Source organism: Lissotriton helveticus, chromosome 3_1, assembly GCF_964261635.1.
Source record: "Lissotriton helveticus chromosome 3_1, aLisHel1.1, whole genome shotgun sequence".
NCBI classification, from domain to species: Eukaryota; Metazoa; Chordata; class Amphibia; order Caudata; family Salamandridae; genus Lissotriton; species Lissotriton helveticus.
In genome coordinates this window covers 633,606,153-633,631,680 of record NC_136061.1, presented here as the reverse complement: position 1 = coordinate 633,631,680, position 25,528 = coordinate 633,606,153, and the positions used below count along the sequence as shown (strand labels likewise).

At 45.4% G+C, this 25,528-nt stretch overlaps 1 protein-coding gene across 1 annotated transcript in view; it reads right to left on the bottom strand.

Annotated features, from left to right (window-relative positions):
• The window catches only part of TINAGL1 (tubulointerstitial nephritis antigen like 1), a 158,499-nt gene that overhangs the window by 41,836 nt on the left and 91,135 nt on the right, over positions 1-25,528 (bottom strand). Inside the window, exons 4-6 of the mRNA XM_078680640.1 lie at positions 9,683-9,775; positions 5,655-5,769; positions 1,840-1,963 (exon numbers count right to left, since the gene is read on the bottom strand). Coding sequence (XP_078536766.1) covers positions 1,840-1,963; positions 5,655-5,769; positions 9,683-9,775 — 332 coding nt within the window. The remainder of the gene's footprint in view (positions 1-1,839; positions 1,964-5,654; positions 5,770-9,682; positions 9,776-25,528) is intronic.

Genomic DNA, 25,528 nt, shown 5'->3' with positions numbered 1-25,528 from the left:
GGTGTGCAAAACTTGTGTAACTTACTTTGATGTAATTATGCCACATATTGGTAAAATGAATTTACCATTTGTATAATTAGGCAAAATGAAAATGTGTCATTTAGTGCTAGATTTTAGCGCAAAATGCACTCTTTTGTTATTTTTTTATGCGAGGACACTTTTGTGATAAAATAACAGTGCACAAAAACAAAAGCACCAAGAACAACAGCCATTTGCTTTCTTTTGTTCCTGAGCTTTCTCTGAAAATTGTAACTGTGAATGGCGTGTTCGTGGTAAATTTTCACAGCAAATGGCATGCAAAGTGTCATAGTGAAATAATTTTTAATTTTGTATTCCAAGCATACACGAAATTCCTGAAATTAAGCCCCTTCAGTCGGGGTAATTTAAATTAAGCCCAGGCATAATTTAATGCACTGTTCAAGTTTTTACCTTGTTACCCACACCCCTGCTTCATATAACCACTTTTTTTGCTTGAAAAAATTATGGGCAATTTAATTTATCTTGCAGAGCATTTAATTGCGAATGTGAGTAATCTAAATAAGTTTTATTAAGTACTACTTTATTAAATATGCATGATATGTAAACCAAGCAACAAACTATTTAGTGTGCTATCTAGAATTGTTAAAGGTTCCAGCTCTTTTCACTTTCATATTAGTTTTTTGATACCTGGTCACAGACAGACTCAAACACATAATATTAGCTATGTTGAGGTGTGAATCAGGGAGTAACCTGAATGGAAACTGTGGGGATGTGTTGATTTATGCATGTAACTGGATATAAATGTACCTGTTTGATAAATTTTAATTTTTCAAAAACCCACCTCTTTGAAGACGGCCTTTGTTTTTTATATGTTCTTTGTACATTAGTCTCTTGTTTTAAAAATACAAGATAAACACTTGTTCACAGGCTGTCCCCCTGTTTGGTCAAAAATAACATTGCATAGTAGCAATCAGCTTCAAACATTATTTACATACTCTAAAACAGAGGTCTTCACCTTTTTCAATAATGAGAGCTACTTATGTTCTGTGAAAATCATGTTGAGCCACGAATACGACTTGTGCTGCGGACATCAGGCAAGATTGCATTAGTGTCCTCCATATGCACGAGTGCCAGACAGTATCACTTCCATAAAGGCTTGGCAGCAGTAATACCCGTATTTTGACCTCTGCTACACACTTTTCAATTTTGATATACATATATAAATTTAACCATGGACAAGCTTCTAATTTAGTTTACTGGGAACACACAAGAGAGCTAATCACAGGTACCAGGAGAGCTACCAGTAACTCACAAGCTACTCATTAGAGAAGCCGGCTCTAAAAAAAACGTTTGCAATTGTTTTATGTTATTTCTCAGATTTAATTATGTTGCTCCATAATCTCAGTACTTTTACACTAAAATTAAATTGTTGTAATATGCGTATGGGGTTTCCGCCTAGCGAAACAATGAAATAAATATTGGACATTTTCTATGTAGAGCACCTTCTGACTGAGATATTCCCATTGTACCCTTGATATGGTACTGTGTTGGTTTAAATACTTTCACGACTCACCGGATTCCTGTGTTGGGAATGGAACAGTTATTGCTCTTTCAGGGATCTACAGGATTTGTCTGTTGCGGTGCAAATGGTTAGACTGTTTTCATTAATACGCAAAATGTGTCTGTTGGGGACACTGTTTTCCGGGTGCTGTAGTGATTTGCTCTTTGGTGTTGGGCAAGGGTATGAGGGATAAAGTTACCAGGGTCTTGCAGGGACTCATATGCTGACGGAGGGTGATTAAAAGGTTAGAGAGGTTGTCTTTTGTAGTGGATGGAGATGGGAGTGCCAGAAAGAGTTACCTGCAGTCGAGAAAGCCCAAGATCCAGCGCAGTTGCCTTGATCCAGAGGTTCGTGGATCATACCTGGCCACTTGTCCGCTGCATTGAAAGAGGCCGGCAGGACCTCGTTGTTCCCTATTTTCACCTGCATGAAAAAACGGACAGTTCACATAAGGCATCACAAGGGTTGAGTTGAGGCTAACAATGCTAGAAAGGGCAAGAGGGGGAAAGTAGGTCAAGATGAGTGAAGGGACCCACAAAGACTGGGAAGGACAATAAGATTAATGGTTTAAAGAAGTGAACCTCGGTGGAGCAGGTCCTCTGGGCAAGAAAATGGTTATTAATGCTGAAGGAAGGTCAGAACGGCTATCAAGGTGTCATAAAGGCTAGACACATCCACAGAATTAGAGAGCGCTCAGCACATTTTAAGAATTTTAAGAGGTCAAACAGATGTAAGAAAAGGACAGTGCTGTCATTCCAGAATGAGTGGGTAGATTAATGCTACCTCAGGACATCTTCTCAGGATAAAGCTGTACAATGCAGAAGCCCCCAATTGGGTGATGCCATCTCTAGAGACTGATCATACGTATGCGTTTTTGCACCCATGAGATAAATGTAATCCTCACCAAGGCCCTTTAATGTGCCATACTTGAGTAGTGGTAGCTGGTTTCCACAGTTTTAAAGGGACAGAGGACCCGCTGTACTGAACCATTTAGCAGTCGCCAAGCCTGTGACTCGCTAAATCACAGCGTTTGCGACCTTTAAATGGCTTTTTAAAATGGTCTTTACCAATTTTGCAATTATGTAAGTGTCTACCGAATTAAAAAATGTGTTTAAAAATGCATAACGAATCGCAATTTGGAGTCAGCATGTTTAGGGCGCCCCTTCCAAATTGCCACTCGCAATGACTTCCCAAAGGAGGCGGACTCCTATCCGCTGTCACGCAAAGCTGATAGCCCTAGGGACTCTCGCCCACACCACTGACACCTCGGACCCCGGAGATGCCTCTCTGGCCCTGGGAACACTCTTGTGCTGGAAGCAGCAAGGCCTTGGAGACTAAATCTGCGCCCGAGCCAGGAACGTTCCGACCCGGTCTCTGCAGTCCGTATTCCCACTCCGCCTTATCGGGAAAATGAGCATCTCATTTTTATGAAAACATTTATTTTCTTTAGACTTTGTTTCCAGAATTGGAAGTAGCGTGTGCGCCAGCAGAGTGTTCAAAGTGCGTTTCCCACTGTGAGGGGGAAGGAAACATCTCGCTCCTCGAGACCTTGTGTTCACCCGTCCCCCTGGCTGCTCAGCCTCGCTCCTCCATCCTCTCCACTACCCTTTCTCCTAATACCCCGAGTCACAGTCGCACTCTTCACATTAGGAAGTGCTTTCCAAGATGTTTTGAGGATTTATATCATGACTACGACGCACCATCAATGAATTATGGCTGAGCGCCATGGGGCACATGGACCTGCAGCTGTTTGCATGTATACATAAACTCTTGTGAGGTGGGGACCCAGCTTTCTGGGGGCTGGTGGTGATACACCTCCTTGGGCAAGCAACTGCCCTGTTGGAATGACTACTTGCACACTCTGCCAGATGAGCATGTGCAGGGTTTATTGGAACCCACTCCTCCGTTGGTTGTAAAAGTGGCCAGCTTTGTATAGATAATCATTTGAGCACTGCCTGCACTTCCAAGGCTCGAAGTCCACTGCAACATGTGACCCAAATGATAAAAATGCTGAGTCGAGTATTTCAATAAGAAGAACTGAAAACATCCAGGACAAAGGTGCACAAAGACTAGTGTCTCCTGAAAAAGCTGACTGCTCTGTTTCACCTTTGCGCACTTCAAAAGAAACTGAAAGCACCTCGCCACCCTTGGGCACTCCTTATGAAGCTGGCAGCAAACGAATACGAAATGTGCCTGTGAGGAACCAGCTGGACCCTGCCACCCTTGTGTATTACTGAAGAAGCTGGCAGGACGCCCCCACCCCTGTGCATTCCCGAAGAAGGTAGTAACATCCTGGCACCCGTGTGCCCTCCTTAAGAAGCTGTAAACACCCTAGTACCAGGTGTTCTTGTGAGGAAGCCGGCAGGCCCTTGCCACCCTTTTTCGCTCCCTAAGAAGCTGGCAGGACCCGTCCAGTATTATGCATTCACAAAGACGTTGATAGCATCCTCCCACTCTTGTGTTCGCTGGAAGAAACTGGCAGCATGTTGTTACATCCTGGGTGGACCCTGGCACCCAGTGCACCGGTGTAGAGGCTGCCAGCTTTTAAATAAACTGGCAGAACCCTGTCAACCTTGTATAATCCTGAAAAACCTGACGGGACTCTAAAAACGTGTCCGCCCAGCTACTGTATTTTCATGCTGAGTGTTTAGTGTGGGTGCCTGCCCTTCACTAAGGGATATATTAGATGCCCCGGGCTCACAAATCCTCACATCTTCACTTACAGTTCGGATAGAGGATGACATGTTAGAGCCAACCTGAGACTCTGCACAGCCCCTCACGGTATGCACATAAAGAAGGAGGCAGGACTCTAGCGCCAACCTCTGCTCCAGAAGAGCCTACAGGTACAATTGCATCCTCGTTCATCTTTGGTCGTGTCTTGTTCTCCTGAGTTGCTGACAGTTCTGTAGCTCCCTCGTTCATTCCTGAAGGAGTTAGCCGTGCCCCATTGCCCTAATGTGCTCCCTGCCTCACACTGCCCAAGTTGTGGTCATGTCTCCTGGAAGGGGAGGAAGAGGTGGAGGCTGAAGGAGAGCCTGTAACAATATGTGCTCAGAGTTTCGTCCCCAGGGTGGCGGGCTGGATTTCCTGGAGGAAATGAATTGATAAGGACCAGGCCAGCCTATCGTACAGACGTCTTTGTGCGCCTTCCAGCATCGTATCTCAGACTTGGCCAGAATGAAAGAAAGGGGGAATTCTTGGACCATTCCACGTGACAGGAGAGGGAGCTTGGAGAGACAATGCAAAGCTGTGAGGAGGTGTGAGGAGAGCATTCCTGTTGGCGTGCCAGGACCACGGAGGCACCGTTGAGTCCTCTAAGGGTGGCAAACATAGTGCACCAAAAGAAGGTGAAGCAGGTGATCAGGGAGTTCCTGTGCTCTAACATTTCACCTTCTATCAGGAGTAAGTAGGAATATATGAGCAGTTGTGAGTATGAGACCCACACCGTTCCTTAGTGAAGAGATTAAACCCTCAGCATGAGAGATGAAGTAATTAGGAGGAACAGAGATAAAGAAGATAAATGTGGGCACGGACAAGGGGAGAGAGGTTCAATACGAATCTTGGAGGAGCTATGAAGAGATCATTCAGAATACGCAAAAGAGGCTCAGGCAGATACCCCGGCAGGGTGCACCTGTCTCTAGTCCAACGCGAGTAGCACTACAGCAATCTTGCAAGATCAGAAACAGTTAGTGTTTTTTATGTTATTTGGGTAGTCTTCCTTATAAAGGAGGTCTCTTAACATTTCCATTTTCTGAGTTGCCTGAAACACATTTGTGTGCTTTCTAAGGAAGATAACGCACAACTAGTTTTCACCCACAGATTGATGGGCTGATGGAACGGTGGAACACTGAGTTGAAAAGCACATTCATTATTTTGAAGGACAGGATGTGCTGCAGTGGGAGAGTTTCCACCGCCTACTATATGTCTCTGACAATGTTCCCTACCAGAGCTCTTCTGTCAGTCAGGGGCCTTCTAGAATTGTTTAGAGGATTTAGTGAAACCCACTAATCTGAACATCTCTCTATTAATTCCTTGTGGTAAGCACAGTATTGAAGTTGTTCTGCAATACCCGAGCACTGTAGGTAAACCATCTGTATGACAGAAAGGAACTCACATGTAACTCGTTCATGTTCATGACGGATGATGGAGGTTTACTCGTCCCCAGGCGGTAGCGGATTCCCTCGTCCAAGCTCATCCCCCAAAATTGACTGTAGTTGGCGGCACGCCAGCTGCAGGGAGAAAAAGGAAAACACGTCTATTGTAATGCAGCTCAACTCTTAGTCATTCAGCTTTCATCAGAACGGGTGGGTCACTGAAAGTACGAACTGGGTAGAAGTTTAGCCAAGACACTATCTGTGAAATTATTTTACACTTGTTTATTATATCTGTTTGACTTAGGTCATACCCCTACTTGCTTAACTTGTTATGTGCCTCACCACCTGAACTCTGAATGAAAAATCAGTATTCCCAATAATATAGCCTCCCAATCCCCGTCTCTGACTTTTTCAGATTCTTAACCAAGCTCATTAGATCTGAGATATTTTCCTCTCTCTAATGAAGCAACTTGCCTGGTAGCTGAGACACAACACAAGCAGATGCCAAAAGAACAATTTATGGAGGGAATGCTGAAAAATTTCAAACATTTGCACCCGGTACAGAGATCTGGGCCTAAGTTCATTGTTTTGTTGCTCACCATGCCATTCCAGTTTGGACCCAGCCATTTGCAAATCAGTCTTGATCCTGCTCCCCTTGAGAACAGTCCAGTCCGAACTGCCAGGCCTCGTCCACCCTGGACCAGAAGCAAGCATCCTGAGACCGGTTTTGTGGAATCACCCCCCATCAGCCAGGCTAGCTTGACTCCAGTTGCATGGTGAGCACAGGACCCGCGTCTGGGCATACCCGTCACACTCGGGCGGCAAATGCAAAAAGACCAATTGATGGGTGGAATGCGAAACAATGTTAAACATTCACCCCAGGACAGAGATATGGGCCTTAATCCATTGTTTTGCCATGTTTGCCCCAAGTGGCCAAGGTATGCCCTTGTTTGCTGTGCCATGGGATAAAAACAAATGGTTGACCTAGTGTAAAAATGCTACCTTGGGCATAGGGCTCGCATGATGGCACATAAAACCAGTGATATGCATTGGAAAGGGTGAATGTTCATCCTGCATGACTGTTGATAAATATGGATGAGAAAACTCGAGACCTGACATGTCTCTAAAGTGTGAGTACAGAGCAACGCTCCCCTGGGTCCCCTGGCATGCATTGCACAAACAGGGGCGGCCTTAGGCATGTGCAAGCTGTGCACCTGCACAGGGCCACTAAACCCTAGGGGCCACCACGCCAATATATATCCTTAATATAATAATCCTCTGAGGATGGATACATATTTCCATGGTGGCCCCTGGCAGGGATTTGGCGGCCTCCGGCTCTGTTCTACTTCCAAAGACCCTGACCCTCCCCACCCCCCCCCTCCCTCTCCACTGGCTTCCGCGCCTGCGTTCCTCCTGGTTCCTGGTTGGCTTCTTTTTTTCCCTACCCACTGCTGACCACATCGTGTATCACAATACCCTCCTCCTCCTAAATTTAATCGCTCTGAGACAAATTCTGAAGGGTAGGAGCAGCCGCAGGTACTGGTCATCTAACGCCTTTTCTGGACATTTTATTAAAACACCTTCCTGAGCTCCGATGACTCCGCCCCGCCCCGCCCGGACCCCCTCTACCAGGGCCCCCTACCTACGCTCCCTGCCCAGGGCCGCCATGAGCCTAGAGCTGCCCCTGGCACAAATTTGTGTCACAGTGTGTGAATCAGTTTGCTCAGTGGGGTTGTGGCTACAGTCACGTTAGAGCCATATGTGTTAATTTTAATAATGGCCAGCACGCAAAAATGGTCTTCTTTGTGATATATATGTGTTTTGCTTCCACCACTCGACCTTAGTGGCAAGCATATCAGTGTAGTACGTATTCATTGTATATCATGCTCTGTCCTAAATAAACAATTTGTGTACAGTTTTTTTTATCTTTTGTCTCTGCAGAGCATTGTTTTTGTTCAGGAGCAATTTTCTGACACTTTTAGGTTTTTTCTTTTTATAAAATAAGAATTTTGGGTGCAAAGACAGTCCGATTAGGTCCGTTAGTTGACAGTAGGATAACAGTGGCATTACCCCCTAGTGAAATATTTTCTGTAGCTAACTGACCAGATAATGTAGGCCCTGAAGTAGGTCGCTGACCCTGTGAGGCATAGCAGGATGACCAAAACATATTGACCATAATCAGATGATAGGGCCATTAATTCCCTGCAGTTCATCCCTTTGTTTTTTTAAATTCGATTAGGTTATCCTCTAATAAATCAAAGGGTTTAGATAATCTTAGATAGTTTTAATCTTTATTCTGAACCTCTGGTTAGTGTGGAGTATACATTATCAGTTAAAACAAAAAAAACTTGCTCCGATACTTAGTGTGATAGTAACCCACCTTGGACTCATTTTGCTCCAGGGTGTGGGAAGTCTGATGATGAGGCATGCCACATTTTGATGTGGGTGAGAGCCCTGCTATAACCAGAGGGGTCTCTTCTAATGTTAGTATTAGTAACTGAATCCTTTTTATTGTGCATAACAGTTACAAAGAGAAGTGAAAGGGTTTTGGCTTACATTACCTCGCCTCCTTCTTTGTGTAATGAAGCATGAGCCGTGCCAATTTACAGAGGAGCTCCAATTCCACAAATTTCTAAACAAGGCTCTTAGGCTTCCTTATGACAGGCCTACATCGCACCCTCATAGCCCTCGGGGTGCTCTCGCCCATGCATATTAGTTTGGGAATAGAATCTGGAGTAGAAAGAGAAAGAGAGAGCGAGAGAGAGAGAGAGAGAGTGAGAGAGAGAGAGAGAGAGAGAGAGGGAGAGATAGAGAGAGAGAGAGAGCAAGTGAACGGTATAGGTTCAAAAGGTAATGAAAATAGAAACAAGCATTGGGAAAGTCAATGGGTCTCACCTATAGGAGAGTTATTGGCTTTGTCAATTCCTTTTAGCCATGTGCAGCATGGCTGAAAGTTGGTAAAAATAAAACTGTAACTCGGCCAGTACTGACTGCAAGGGGCAGTGATCTTTTTTCTTAGTATCTGGATTATTCTCTGCCTTCACAAAAATAACATTTAATTATCTCATGTCCAAATTGTAGTACAACATGTTGGCCCCACATGAAGACAGTGACAAAAAGACCATGCAGAGCAGGGCTCGCAGTGCCGTCTGCATCCTTGAAGCATCCTAAACCCCCTTGGTGTGACTTTTAGGTGCTTTAATTATGGTGGGAGAGGTCAAGCAACGAAGGAAGAGGTGTTGGGTGGGGCATTGAAGAGAGACAATCAACAATGGGGTAGAGGCACGGCAGGTCGAATAAGAAACAATGCAGGTGGAGGGATAAGGAAACAAACGTCCAGACCTAAAGTATAGGGTATGGTGGGGGGAGAAAACTTTCAAAGATGCAAAGGTGTCTGCCAAACATACTTAAGGACATAAACCAACCAAGTGTGCCCCCAAGGTATTTACGAGTGCTAGGGTGAAGGCAGGAGAGTGTTTAAGGAAGAGGGGGTTTGTCCTGCCTGAGGGGCACCAGTCTTTACCATGCAGAACCTTTACCATGCAGGACCTTTACATGCAGTTGTTACCATGCAGGTAAATACCACAAAGTTTAGTATTTGTATCTTTAACATGCAGTACCTTACCACACAGGTAAGTATTTTTTTAAATAGCATCCTTTTTATGTTATTTAAAAAATGATTGGCAGAGGTAAAGCTAGGCGAGGGTGACTTTAGGGATCAGAATTTTGTAGAGGTAGTGGGGTTCAGGAGTGGGTAGAGGCAAAGGGAGATGAGAGTGAATTGAGGTTTCTTGGGTATTAGAGATAAAGGGAGGGAAGGGTGACTTCAGGGCCCAGGAGGGGGTTAGAGGTAAAGAAAGTTGAGGGTGATGGGATAGCTCAGTGGTGCATAGAGGTAAAGGGAAGTGAGGGTGACATGAGGGCTCAGGTGTTGACCGGGATAAGGGAGACGAATATGACTTGAGGATTATGGGGGGGGTAGAGGTAAAGGAAGGCAAGTGTGGCTTGTGGGCTCAGGGGAGGGTAGAGGTAAGGTGGACATTTTTACCCATAATTCCCTCTGTTGACCGCATCAATCATCTGTTCATCGATTAGGCAGACATGTTGCTCGCAGTTCCATGCTCCGTTCGCGCTGCAGGTACTGCAATGATAAATAACAATGTCATTAATATAACCTATTCTTCCTTCTAAGCACATACGTGGCAAAAATCACAAGTTTAACAGGGGCAAAAGTCTCAACAAGGCGTCAATAAATGACGAAGACTGCATGTTTGCCACTGGCACTGTTGCAGCCTCAGCAGCCTCATCTCCTTTTCCCACTTGAAGGAAGTTCTAGAACAATCTTTTATTTTTTTCATTAATTCATTAGTTTGCAAAACATAACACCCTTATGTTTTTTCAAATTAGCTTCATAGTACCAAGATGGCAAGAAAAATGTTGAACAACCACAATAAAACAAACGGGCCTTCTAACTCTAGCCCTACTTCTGGGTTTTCACACCTTACCGTGTAGGCGTTTCCTCACTGAAAGTGTGTATCAACTGACTGGCCACTCAACTCAGTCAGTATTATGGGTTTACACTGGTGTGCAAAGAAATTGATCGGGGTGGCCTCATAAGCCCCCTCCCTCCACCAGGTGTAAAGCTTCATCATCTGCCATCCCGTGTTCTACAAAGAATCCTCTAATGGAGAACGAGACCCTTATTTAGGGCTGTAAGTCGATCATTAGAAGGAGACCCAGGGGAAAAAGGAAAGAGTCCAATAAAAATCCTTACCTCCTACCAGTCAAAACTCACTAATCTTTATTCTTTGGTGGAGGAGGGATATTAAAAATAAAAGAAAGTGGGACAGTAACAGCCCTATTATGACGCTAATATCCACTGATGGTTGCTTGGCATGTTTCAGCCCTCTAGCGACCCCAATCAGGTCCAGGGCTTTCCTCAGGACCGAGTTGGACCTTATTTGACCCCAAAGTACTACCCTACATACACTTCACATGCGTTCCAATTCTTCTCATACAGTACCAGATAGCCATGTGGTTCAATCTGGGTCGTTCTGTTCTATTAGGTAACCCCCAACTTTTGGGGATCGTTCACCTCAGGGAGTCCTATAGTTACACTTTTGTCAAAGATCTCCCTTGCCAGATCACCTACGGTGTATCCATGGCCTCTTCCCAACCAAACTGAAATCTTGTATTGGATGCGTAGAATTGGAACGCATGTGAAGTATATGTAGGGAAAAACTGTAGGATCAAATAGGGTCCAACTTGATCCTGAAGAAAGTCCTGTCCCCCGTGGGGCTGTCAGAGGGTTAAAACATGGCAACCTGACCACTAGTGGATATTAATACAATAATAGGGCTCTTTTTTTAATCATCTCTCCTCCACCAAAGAATAAAGATTAGTGAGCTTTGACTGGCAGGAGGTAGGGATTTTTATTGGACTCTTTCTTTTTCCCCTTAACCTCCTTCTAATGACTGACTTACAGCCCTAATTAAGGGACTCATTCGCCATTAGAGGATTCTTTGGCGAACGCTAGATTGCCGATGATAAATCCTGACACCCTAGGGTGTGTGAGGCAATACTGATCAAATCTTTTTTCACATCTATGTAAATCCATTACTGGATGAGTAGAGTGGCCAGTCAGTTGATACACACTTTTGGTGACGAAATGCGTACACAATAAGGTGTGAAAGCCCAGAGGTAGGGCTAGAGGTATAGGCACCCATTTGTGTTTTTTGTGGCTGCTGTACTTTCAAGCCCTCTCCCACTCAATCATACCCAAAACCGGTGGCGTCTATTGTGGTAAATAAGAATACACTTTGCCCTTAAAACCAGTGCCTTACAAAGGTCTAACAGAAGTTTTAGGGGCTCATTATGCATTAGTCCCACCATAACACCACAGACGATGCCAAAGAAAATGTTTTACTCGGTAGATGTGACAGTTTTAATTTCCTAAATGTACTAGCGATAAGCAAACCCACAGCCCTTTCTGACCTACTTAGGAAGAGGCAAACAGGGTACTGAGTTACAAACTTTGATACAACGCAGGGCAGCAAGCAAAGTTGTGCCGCTGCTAGATGTCTACTGGAGACAGCAGAACTGTGCCATATCTATAAAGAAATGGCACAGTTCTGCACCCTCCCTGCGCTGGCACACTTACTGCAGTGATGCGCCAACGCAGGTGCCCTTGCGCCAAAGTGTTGTATTCAGCATAGTTTCTGCGCAGGAAGCATGGCTTCCTGCAGAAAAAAAAACGATGTTGAAAGGCAATTTCCTCTTTGTATGTGTGCTGCAAAATGAAGCGCACATGCAAAGAGGAAAAAACGAGGAGAAATACAAATTGTAATTTGCATGGGTTTGTAACTGCCAACCCAGGTTTAGCGTTAAGTTTACGAAAAAAAATGCAAACCTAACCTCAAATCTTTTTAAATCTGGGCCAAAGTGTTTCCCATGATCAAAAATTCTGTTAAGTGGGAAAGTTGAGATTATAAATCAAGACAAAGAGTGGTGGCTTTTTTAAACCTGCTTTATGAATAATTCAGGAAACATGGACAAATTTTGGAATTGTATTTCCCATTGGGTGCATTTTGTGGAGATTTGGAAAAGAATCTTGCAAAAAAGCTCTTTTTTTGTTAACAGTTATGTAGTTCCAAACTGTTTACAAGCAATTGCAAGCTTTTTAATCACCAAGGAATTATTAAATTAATTACAAACAAATCACAACTTTTTTCTTTTCTGGAGAAAATGTAAAGTTATTCGTGTTTTTAAAAGATGAGTTTGGGTGGTAAGAAGGAGTGAATTACATTTCTAACATTTCTCAAAGTAAAACCAAATATGAAAACTAGTTAAAGTCATACGTGGTGGATGTTAAAATGTGATCTAAGTTGAGATTGTTTTAAACATTTAGGACTGGATTTACATTATCCACAACTTTTTTTCCCACCTTTCAGTCAAAACTTTTCTCAGATCTGGAACCAGTCAGGAAGTTGGTACAGAATGCACTCCCCTAGCTTAAATGCTAGGTACTGTGAATTTAAAGGTTACGTTAATAATCTCTCTAGTTTTCTTGTCTTACCATTGATAGTGGATCGATAAGTGAAGTTTCGAGAGTATGTAGCAGCTGCAGTATAAAGCAATTATTACAATAAATGTGAAGGTGTAATTGAAGCTAGTAGTCACAAAGGCATTATCTTGTTTATCCCACAGCTTACAAAACAAAGAGTATAATGTGCCACAGGGCCCAAAACTAGAAGTCTTTAGCTCTAACTGGTTCAAACTTCTGACACACAACAGCTTGTAACAAAGGCGGGGGCTACAAAAGCTGTAAAAACACAATAGGGCCACAGTGACTCTATGCAGGCAATGTTCGCCTTCAGAAGTCCAACATTGTGGAGAGGGGTCTAAGTGGCCATGGCCGAAGGCCTCTCTGTTTCAGGGGCAGCTCTCTCTGCATTTCACCCTCTTTTATGTGTTTCGTCTTTTAAGTGTTTTACATATGCGGAGATTTATGCGGAAGACTCGCAGAGCACAGTATCAACTGGTGCCTCAGATGGGAGAGTTCATGTACAACTGTGAGGGAGCGCCATTTACTGTGAAATTTGTAGGGGTGCATCATATGTACAAGTAGTCAGCACCCTTATATATAGAGGATTTTTAATCATGTTTAGATGCAATGTGAGATAGAATACTAGGGTAATTGGTATCAGAAAATGTGCAGAACCAATGTTACAAAGTGTAAATTCACATTTGCTGTATAACTTAGAGATGGCGTTAAAATGGTATATTTCACCATTGAGAAGTGCGTTTAAACGAACATTATGCTGCATTTAGATTTGCTTATTGAAATTACTGTGCCTTTTATAATCGATGACTAGCTTAAAGTAGAAAATGCATTTGCTGTTAAGATTGGAGGCCTAGTGAAACAAGGGAACTGCTCATGTACGATGGTGGGCCTATAAATCCAGCAGAGGCCTAGTTCATAGAAAATGGTGTAGGCCTATTTGAAAATGTCTTGTTTAAACATTTAAACTGCAGAAATGCTTATGAAAGAGGCTTTTAGAAAATGTTGCAACATTATTAGACTGTGAGCCTATTTGCGTATATTCTTTTGCAGGTGCATCACCAAGTAGATTGTAGAGTAGAAGGGCCCATTGTGTATGAGAGTTAGAAATGCTAGACTCAGACATGGAGGAGTAGACCAGGAATTCGAAGATGCAACTAGAAGAGATGAAGAGTCTGGGATCCAAAGACGTCTGCACGCACAAGAATGGACCAGTGCCATACTGGAAAATTTTGTAGTTAACACCTTCGAGAGGGGCGTACCTGAAGGCGTGTCGTTCGCATTGTGGGGTTTTGTATTAGGGTCAGCGCCCCGAGGGTGGAGGCAGAGCAGATGGGCTGAGGAGCTAGAGAGAGCGGTTGGATGGTTAAGGAGCTTAGCTGCGAAGAAGGAGTCTCTAGTTAAGAGAGAATGTGGGCGAGCTTCTTTGGGAAGTCACCACAGCTGACACTTTTTGGTTAGGTTGGGCTATTGCTGAGTAGGGATGCCACTTAGTATAGTGTAGGGACAGACTAATCTGAATTAATGTCTATTAGTCTGATGAGTACCAGAACTCAGGTTATAGCAATTCTGTTCAGTATGATGATTCTGGAATTGATCCTTGTATTATTCATCAGTCGCTTGAGACTTTTCCGTAGGATTATGTTTGTATTAGTGCCTGTTTATCTTCTGAACCTCCTGCTGAGGTGTTTGTACCTGCAGTTATTTTTGGTTATGTAATAAACCTTCAACTTAGTTTTGGTCAGTGGTTCTTGGGGGAAGCTATTGGGATTTCTGAAATTTGTTTTATTCCATCAGAAAAGATTGCCTAATTCACTTTATGACAGGTAAAAAGGTCTAATCGGCCTGTGACGGGATTCTGGAGAATGGTAAGCAGACTCTAGAGCTGAAATCCCGCCTTTTCAGTTGGTAGCAGTGTAGGATGGTTTACCTTCTGGAGTGAGGGTAATCTAGAAGCAAGTTGAGATATCCCCGAGGCCCATAGAGAACCAATGAAGAGAGTCCAGAAAGCTGCAGATGGATGGCGTTCCATGGAAACTGACGGAGAGTGACAGTGCGGCAGAAAGCAGCAGGTCTAAGGAGAGTGAGTATGAAAAGGGTCATGCGTTGCTAGATTGCGGTGTTATGTTGTATTGTGTGTTGTGGAGAAGTGTGGCTCACTGGTTAGAAGCGGCAGACCCTGAAGCAGAGGTCGGCCCGGGACCAGGGTTCAATTCCCGACGCGGCAGGGTCTTGGGTCAATGTCCGCGGACTCGATAATTCTCGCTTAGGTGCCTACGCTAACCATGGGTCCCACTCTGCAACTCTGGGCAATAGCTTGCTTAATCTCCACAACGGCCCCAGCAACGCCGGGGATGCCTGGCTTCACCTTGGGGTGCCCTCTCACAGGGAAAGCCAGGACGGGTTCCCCAGCGGTATACAGCGCCAGGACACCACGTAACGAGGTAACAGTGCGCTTTACAAGTATACATACATTACATTACATTACATTGTATTGTCTTGCGGAGTTGAGTGCCTGTAGTGTGAAAGAGGAACAGGTTGTGAGCGCGCGCAACCAGTGAAAATCTTGGGCTCAAGGGGAGTCTAAGTGGTCTGGGTGTATCGAACACCCATAGTAATTGTCGACCATGGTTAAGGGGCTCATGAGGTACCATTGATCGCCCGCAGGACCGTGATAGGGGGAACGGATGTGTGAGTGTGTGGGTAACGGATGCTGGTCGGAAGTTGCCGTTAGTTTTTAACCTATCAGTCAGGCGATTGTCCGGTCGTTCGCGGACAGACATTTGCCAGTTTGGTGACAATTACAGTTAGACTGTGGCCGTACAGTCAGGGAAGTGGTTGCTTGGTCAGAAGTAATCATTTCCAGTGTATGATTGGGACGCATGCGAGACCGCGAGAAGAACAGAGAGAGGAGGGGAACTGCTGCGAAACGGAGGCGAGTGACGTCAGAAAGAGCCGCGCTGGGATTGGTCGGCTAGCGTGGAGCCGCGCTGAGATAGGGCGGTTAGCGAGAAGCCGCGCTGAGATTGGTGGATTGTCATCAGAAAGTAAACGAGTACAGTAAACAAGGAAACGTTGTGGATTTTAATCATGAAATGTTTTAAAGTGTTGCGGAAATGTTTCAAGGGTGAAAACAGAATAGAACCTCGGGGAGGGGAGGAGGCTCCACCCGAGGATACTCCAGCTTATTATATGGCAACGAATGTTGGGTTACCCACCATATTGTGGCTTGGTACTTGGTGTAAGATGACGGACGGAAACGAAGAATTGACGTTTCCTAAATATGGAACGTTTAGACTAGAGGTGTTGTATCAGTTGAAAGCGATTATGGCTGCGTTGCGACCTTTGCCCAGACCAACACAGTTTGAAGCACTAAATGCATGGATCAGGGCAGCCCATGAACGGAACAGAGATAGGAGACAAGAAAGAGTGAAACGATCAGTTAGGGCGGTCCAAGATGCGAGATGGGATGCCTTGGCCAAGAGATGGAGGGTACAGACCATTGAAGGGGATAGGTTGTACCCGCTGTTGGAAAATACAGGCGATGCACAGAGGAAAAGTACGGAGGATGAGGACAGTGAGACAGATGATAGCCTGATAGAGAGGCTGTTGTCAGAAAGACCACCTCCATACAATCCAGAGTTGGGGGGCACGCCAACATCTGCCAAGGACTGGGAAGTTTCAGAAGGGGTTGGTGGGGTTCAAACGGTGAGTGGTTTGAGTACCTCATAGGACAAGTTTTGCCAGGCGGAGGGAGAAAAGGCACCTCCACCTTCCCCAGTGGCGAGAGTAGTGGGAAGGTTCACAGTACAGAAAGTCCGGGTGGAAGAGGGTATCCACTCACAGAAATTGCCAGATGCTCTTACGGTACCAGTTACCATAGGTCCCATAGTATCAGTGTACAACCCAGAACAGAAACAAGGCGAGAGTCCGCTGCAAATGGGGAGGGAGAGGTGTGCCAGCGAGGACAGGAGTAATGGGATGGAAGGGTGGAGACAGATGCAAAAACCTGTAGAAAGAAGCACTCCTTTAGCAGCATCGGCAGATTCCTCAGAAGAGCAGATGGGTTGGAGGGGACCAATGGATCTGAGGGGACCAAGGCCGAGGTCGATGAGAGAATTGAGGCCAGACTTGAGGACTTGGGAAACCATCGTGGACACTCAGAGCGATAGATCGAGGAATGTCTTTGGGTCTGAGGGTCAGGATAATAGGATGGGGTCTCACTGCGTGCCTAGTGAAAGCCGGCAGGAATGGGAACGAGAAGGGGTGGGGAATAGGGGGGCGTTCCACCACACCTCGAGCTACAATAGACAGGAGTGGGTCCGAGACGGCTGGGAGCATAGAAGGGTTCCCCCTAACACACCTGAAGAAAACAGACGAGAGTGTCAGGACAGTGGCGGGAGGGACTCTAATGGAACTGCTAGTCAAGGTACATTGAAGGCTGCGATAAAAGCAAGAAGGTTAGATGTGCTGAGATTAAAAACAGAAGTGGAGGAGATAGTGGAAGGTACATTGCCAATAGAAAGGATCGAACTTTACGAACCCGATGAGCTATTGTTTGTGGCGAAGGATGTCACACGGAGGGCTAGGACAGCTCATGAGAAACTATCTGAATTGGCAAATAAGTATTCGGTAGACTTGACAAAAAAAAAAGCACTGCAGAGTGGCCACCGGTTACAATATTCAGATCAAGATCTAGACGAAAAGAGGGTGATCGGATTGAAAACTCACATTAGGGAACTGATTGTGGGAATCCGAACGTGGACCCCATTGGAGAAATGGGAGGAGAGGTGGTCAAAAAGAAAGAGCGTTAGACGGAGTGTTATTGAGACACCCCCGGGAGGAGGGTTGATGCATACAGAAGCGTATCCCTTGCGGGAGGTGGCTCATGGGGGATATGTACATGTACCATGGAGTAGGGGAGACCTGGCTGCCTTTACGAACACATTTCCAAAATTGCGTGAGAGTCCAGTGGAATGGTACAAACAAGTAGAGACATTCGTTAAAATCTCAAAGGTGCTGTGGATTGATTTGAACACGCTGTTTGACATTGTGGTTCCAGGTGATTTGTGGATAGCATGCAAAGTCAGTGTTGAATGGCCCACAGCGGAGCCAGAGCGAGATGCTGCCACAAATGGACCATCACCCAGGGTGATGGCAAAGTACGAGCAAGCGATCACGTGGCTAAAGACCAAGGTACCACCACAGGACATTGATTGGGTGAAAATAGACCGGACTAGGCAGGAACCAAAGGAGACAGTGCATGAATATTACGAGAGGCTATTGCAGATATTTAAGCAGTACAGTGGGTTAGATGTGATGGACCCAAAGGACATGGGACAGTTCGTATCCAAATTTGTTCTGGGACTAAGGCCTGATATTTGCCTTATGATACAGCAACATTTAATCTGTTGGCAAAACAAGCCTCTGGATGAGATCTTGAGGTATGCGAGGTACTGCAGTGATGAGATAGACTTGAAGACAAGGAAGTTAAAGGACAAACTGATGCTAGTACAGATGCAATCGGGAGGACAGGGTCAGTCAGGCAATGGCACTTTGGGGAGGAAATCAGGGGGACAGAAGAGGGACAACGAGGAACGTCAGAGACAAAGGATAGATATAGCAACCCTGAAAAAGACGACCAAGTGTCATCAATGTCATGAGGTTGGGCATTGGAGGCGCGAGTGCCCCCATAACCCAGACAATCAGGTACAGGAGGAGGAGGAGGAGGAAGTTCAAGCCCCTCCGGTACGGAAGGTGACAGTGACCAAGTTCCAGACGACGAAAGGGGGGACGTCAGCCCCTAGGGCTCCGGTTCCCCAGCCACCGAAGATTTCCACGGGGAACAAGGTATACAAGCAGATGCCTTTCATAGTGGAAGGGGACGAATGTTACCAATTTGACCCAGTGACCGGACGGTACGTGGTTGGGGAGGAGGGCTGTACTCTTGGAGCAGTATTGGAGGTAGATCAGAGAGGACCGTTTGTAGAGGCAGATGTAGATGGACATCCTACCACCTTTCTGGTTGACACTGGTGCCTTTCGCTCCACTGTGCGGTCTGCGGTAGTCCCAAACTTACCCCTTTCAGGACAGACCATACAAGTTGTAGGAGTAGCAAACAGAAGAATGACAAACCCCCTGACTGAGCCAGTTCCGGTGAAGATCGGAAGTTTCAGAGATAGACACCAGTTCGTAGTGTGTGATTCCAGTCCTGTGTGCCTGTTAGGAAGAGACCTTTTGTGTAAACTCAATTGCACCATCTATTGTACCCCAAAGGGAGTGGAACTACAGACTAATGATGACGATGCTGACTTTAAGGTTGCAAACACGCATGTGTGCATTGAATTGTACCCTGCTATAACAGTGGAGGAACTTCCCTGGGATTTGAGAGATTCAGTCTCTCCGGAGGTTTGGGACTTTACAGGGGAGGAAATCGGATTGATCAAAGGAGTAGAGCCAGTCAGAATCCAAGTGAGACCGAACACTGAATTCCCAAGAACTCCTCAGTACAAGTTGACCCCGGAAACAGTTGCAGGGATAAAACCTGTGATTGAGTCCATGATTAGACAGGGAATTTTAAAGGAGGTTATGGGCAGTCCCTGTAACTCTCCGATAATGGGGCTGCAGAAGCCAAGTGGGAAGTTCAGGATTGTGCAGGATTTACGAAAGATTAACAACATAGTTGTCCCATGTTGTCCAGTGGTACCGAATCCATCAGTGATACTGTTTCAGATACCGTTCCAAGCTGAATGGTTTTCTGTGATTGATTTGTGTCAGGCTTTCTTTTCCATCCCATTGCACGAGGACAGCCAATTTCTTTTTGCGTTCAAAATAGAGAGTCGCATCTTAACATGGTGTCGTATCCCTCAAGGGTATACAGAGAGCCCATCGATCTTTAATCAGTTGCTGAAAAGAAATCTTGAGAGTCTGGTACTGCCGCAGAACTCTGTTCTTGTGCAGTACATAGACGACCTACTTGTTGCGTCAGACACAGAAGATGCATGCAGGATTGACACCATTGCCTTGCTGAACCATTTGGGAGAGAATGGACACAAAGTGTCCCCCAACAAGTTACAGTACTGCCTGCAAGAAGTGCAGTATCTGGGTCACAGAATAGAGAAGGGGAAGAGAAAAGTATCGCCTGACAGGATTGAGACGATCATGAGGATGACTGTGCCCTCGACTCAAAGAGATGTTAGGATGTTCCTAGGTATGGTTGGCTATTGCCGACAGTGGATTGCTAACTTTTCCCTGAAGGCGAAGCCATTGCAGAAACTGACGCACAAGGACGTAAGTGATCCGGTACCATGGGACACAGATTGTATGATGGCTTTTCTCGAGCTGCGAGAGGACCTGTGTCGCGCTCCAGCTCTGGGAATGCCCGATTACACCAAATCATTTGCATTGTTCTGCTGCGAGAGGGAGGGGTGTGCATTGGCAGTCTTAGTGCAAGATCATGGAGGAGTCCGTAGACCAGTTGCATACTTCTCGGCTACTTTAGATCCAGTAGCCGCAGCGTTGCCCGGATGTCTCAAATCCGTTGCCACAACAGGTGTCAGCATTGAAAGATGTGAAAGTATAGTGATGGGATATCCACTGACAGTGCATGTACCTCATTCTGTGGAATTGTTGATGACCAGGACCAAGACGCAGCACTTGACCAACAACAGACTCACACGCTACGAGCAGGTTATACTTGCTGCGGAGAATGTGACTCTCAGGAGGTGCTCTGTCTTGAATCCTGCTACTTTGTTGCCATTACCAAATGATATAGAAGATGATTGGGAAGACCATGATTGTCTTGATGTGACTGAACTATGCACCAAACCTAGACCGGATATTGTTGATGTGCCATTGACAGACCCCGATGAAATTTACTTTGTGGATGGCTCATGTGTAAGAGACAATACTGGTCAGTTGAGAGCAGCGTTTGCTGTCTGTACTATTTCTGGAATAATTGAAGCAGCCTGCCTGGAAGTAGTACACTCCGCGCAAGTGGCTGAGATAATTGCGTTGACGCGCGCCTGTTTGGCAGCCAACGGGATTCGGATCACCATATTCACTGACAGCCAGTATGGATTTGGGGTGGTTCATGACTTCGGTCAATTGTGGTCTCAAAGGGACTACATGACATCATCGGGCTCCCCAATCAGGAATGGCGAATTTATCAGGTTATTGCTGGAGGCCTTGCAAGGTCCTGCAGAAATAGCAGTGGTAAAGTGCACCGCCCATACTAGAGGCACAGATTTTGTGACAATGGGGAATCGTTATGCTGATGAAGTCGCACGCTATTGTGCGGAGCAGGAATACTCCTTTACTGAACAAAACATTGAGGGACCAAGGGAAAGAACCGAACTAAGCATGATGCTTGAGGTGGCAGACATATGGGAAGAGTTGAGAGACATGCAGGGACAAGCGTCTGATTACGAAAAAAGAGTGTGGGAATCGGCTGCTTGTGTCAAAGGAGATTTGGACATGTGGGTCTCGGCTGATGGAAGAGCTGTGTTGCCGAATGAGCTGGTAAGTGCAATGGCACGACAGATACATGGTCCTGAGCATCTGGGAAGGGATGCGATGATGCGTGTGTTCAGGCAAGCAAACGTGGTACAATCCGAAGTTTAGACAGGCTGCGGAAGCAGTATGTCAGAGATGTGTAACGTGTCAACAGATAAATGTTGGGAAAAGAACGCCAGTTACATTGAGTCACATTGGAAGGTCCGGCGGACCTTTTTACAGGATGCAAATAGATTTCATTGAGATGCCGAGGTGCAATCGCCTCAGGTATGTCTTGGTGATTGTGTGTGTGTTCTCAAGGTGGGTGGAGGCATATCCTACTCGTAGGTGCGATACACTCACAGTAGCAAAGCTGTTGTTGAGGGAACTAGTGCCACGATTCGGGGTTCCGACCTCTTTGGAATCGGACAGAGGAAAGCACTTTAATAGCGAAGTTGTGAAGATGCTCTGCTCTGCCCTGAACATTGACCAGAGACTCCATTGTAGCTACCGTCCAGAGGCTTCTGGCATAGTGGAGCAAATAATAGGAACCCTTAAAGCCCGAATGGCAAAAGTGTGCTCATCCACATCCCTGAAGTGGCCCGATGCATTGCCAATGGTACTAATGAGTATGCGTAGTACCCCAGACAGGAGGACAGGGCTCTCACCTCATGAAGTGCTGATGGGGAGGGCTATGAGACTGCCATCTATTCCTACAACTGCTTTGCTGAATATCACAGATGACGTGATTCTTGATTACTGCAGTGGACTTTCTGATGTCATCCGTTCTGTGTCTCTTCAGGTGCAGGCTGCTGAAATCCCGGCTTTCTAGCGACCTTTGTCACGACCTGTGCCCTGGTGACTGGGTCCTGGTGCGGAAGCACGTGCGGAAGAGCTGCCTGGATGTGCGTTGGAGAGGACCTTTCCAAGTGATTCTAGTCACTACTACTGCTGTGAAGTGTGGCGGATTGCCAAACTGGATCCATGCTTCTCACACCCGACGAGTCCCAGCACCCTTGGAGGGAACAGCTCCTCTCGTAGATGAAAATAATAACGAAGAAGAGGATTCATCAGAGGGGATAAGTCAAGCTGTGGGGGTGCCGGTGGAAGTCGGGGACTCCCCTGATCAGGCAGGAAACGACCACGACGACAGTGACACTGAATCTGCCTCAGAAGGAGGAAGTGGCGGAGAAGGTGATCTGAGTGCAGAGGAGGTTGACAGTGGAGACGAACAGGGTGTGCAAACGAGAAGCAGGAGAGCAAGAAGTGCAGAGGCTGATTGGCCCGAGAGACGGAGGTGAATGAATGTGAGATTGGCTTCCGAAAGAGATCTTGCCCTGTGTCCGAAGAATCAGATCCGGAAGAGGGAGAACAAGGAGCTGAGTAGAGGGGTCCAAGAAGGTCAAGGAGGGTGAGAGTACCTTGCCGAAGATACACCACTCCATAGTGGACCTACCCTTTCACAAATGCCAGGTGTACTGAGGTCCGGGAGGGTGAGGTCAGTGGCGGTGACCAGTACGATCCCAAATGTTAAGCTGGAAGTGATACTGTTGGTACCTGGACTTGAAATTGAAGGCGTACTGACACTCACAATTCCTAATCCCCCTCTCCTGAGCAAGATACGTGATTTACTCCTGGATAGATTGATTTTCCCTACATTTGGTCCGGATGTACCATCTTATGATGCAGTTGTGCTCCGCATGGAACTTTTAGACTATGTGCTGCAGGCAATCGGAGCAAGTATAATCATAGATTATTAAGACTTTGAAAGAACTTTGAAAGACTTTGTAAATAGCTGTTGAACTTAACCTAGAGCCAAGTGGAAGAAGAACAAATTCAGGGCCTTTCCACAGAGGACGGAGAAGGGTTAGGGCTGTCTATTATTGAAGCAAAAGAAGAACTGAAACGGGGATTTCCGCTTTCCGAGGTGGTTTGAAGAGACTCAAATAACAAAGAAAGAGACTTTGGGTGCTTTCCGAAAACGAACTACTTTGTGCTGAGACCTATGGCGCCTGGAAACCCGAATCGTAGAGCCAAGTGCATAATAGGCACTCTTTTAGGAGGAGTGATACTCCTTATAGCTATAGTAGTTTTAGTTTCATATTTTGCACCCCTAGCCAGAAAGAAGACAGAGAGCGAAGAGAGAAAGCTTTGCTGGCTGCAGAAAGTCGTAGGTTACATACGCATTTGTCTAAAGGAAATTTTGGGCAGAATGCGTATGCAAAGCTGTTGTATGAATACATTGAGGCGATGGATGCGAAGGACTGTTACGTGTGTATGCAATTGCCAGCTTCAGTAGATGAGGGCATTAGATACCATCACCTTCCATTGACATATGGAATATCCTGTAGTTTGCTAATTAGTATACTGTATGGGCGAAATCATTTTGAGTATTTCTTTTCGAATTATGATGCTGTGTTACCTGAAGTCCCGAATTACAAGCACTTGAACAAGTGGGACTATTATAAGTCAGAGGACAGACTAGGATATTTTTTCATTCCCACACAAGAGCTAGACACCCCGTATGCACACCGACACAACTTGACCTGCTCATTATCTGAGATAGAGAAGAGGTTCATTGAACAGGTGGAGGATAGGTACACGAAACAGAAAAAGTTGCGAGATTCAGGGCAAGGCAAGGTAGATTGGACCGAAGAAGAAAAGCAGCACAAGTCAAGAGGGAGTTATGGTCCGATAGCTCTAGATGAAGTGCAGAAAGGGAAGTTGTGTCTTCACCGACCACAGACGTATTATGAAAATGTGTATGTGGGTCATACTACGTGTGAACACACCTTCACATTGGAATATTACACCAAGGATTTCTTGAAGAGCGTGGTGCAGGTGATTCCTACTGTGTATTTTGTTTGCGGGAGGAATGCGTATGTGAGACTGCCAGAGAAGTGGTATGGAACTTGCTATCTAGCAATTATCTTTCCCAAAATTTACCACACTGAAGATTTTGCACTCTTAGAGGGAGGGCCTCAAAGGAGGGTGAAGCGAGGGGAAAGTGCTGGAGCAATTGTGGGAGATGTGTTTGGAGCAGCGATACCTATGTTGGGTGTCATTTTAAATGACATAAAGATACGGCGGTTGGCAACTGTAGTGGATGAATTGTCAATGAATACGGCTAAGTCATTAGTGCTGGTCGAGGGTAGATGTTGTCGATCAGTACAATGGTTTTACAGAACCGTCTTGCCCTAGACGTCATTCTAGCAAAAGAGGGCGGGGTCTGTAAACGTTTGAAGGTCCAAGAATGTTCCACTTATATACCAGACAACTCTAAGGATCTGGAGAAATATATAAGCAACATTACTGCAATCCATTATGAAATTGAGGATTTGACCCAAGAGAATGCGTGGGAAACGGTTGGCAAGGGATTTGGGAAAGTTGGAAACTGGTTTGCCAATTTGGGGAAGAGTTTCCTTGGGTTTGTACTGAAACTCCTTATCATAGCGGTGGCGTGTGTGATTGGATTATGGGGTTTAGTGAGATTGTACAAGTGGTACAAATCCACTAGATTGGCAAGATCAATGAGAGAGCAAGAGATACGAATGGAGAGGCTGCAGGACAGTCAATACCGCAGCTTGAGGGCGTTTTGTAGGGGTGCATCATATGTACAAGTAGTCAGCACCCGTATATATAGAGGATTTTTAATCATGTTTAGATGCAATGTGAGATAGAATACTAGGGTAATTGGTATCAGAAAATGTGCAGAACCAATGTTACAAAGTGTAAATTCACATTTGCTGCATAACTTAGAGATGGCGTTAAAATGGTATATTTCACCATTGAGAAGTGCATTTAAACGAACATTATGGTGCATTTAGATTTGCTTATTGAAATTACTGTGCCTTTTATAATCGATGACTAGCTTAAAGTAGAAAATGCATTTGCTGTTAAGATTGGAGGCCTAGTGAAACAAGGGAACTGCTCATGTACGATGGTGGGCCTATAAATCCAGCAGAGGCCTAGTTCATAGAAAATGGTGTACGCCTATTTGAAAATGTCTTGTTTAAACATTTAAACTGCAGAAATGCTTATGAAAGAGACTTTTAGAAAATGTTGCAACATTATTAGACTGTGAGCCTATTTGCGTATATTCTTTTGCAGGTGCATCACCAAGTAGATTGTAGAGTAGAAGGGCCCATTGTGTATGAGAGTTAGAAATGCTAGACTCAGACATGGAGGAGTAGACCAGGAATTCGAAGATGCAACTAGAAGAGATGAAGAGTCTGGGATCCAAGGACGTCTGCACGCACAAGAATGGACCAGTGCCATACTGGAAAATTTTGTAGTTAACACCTTCGAGAGGGGCGTACCTGAAGGCGTGTCGTTCGCATT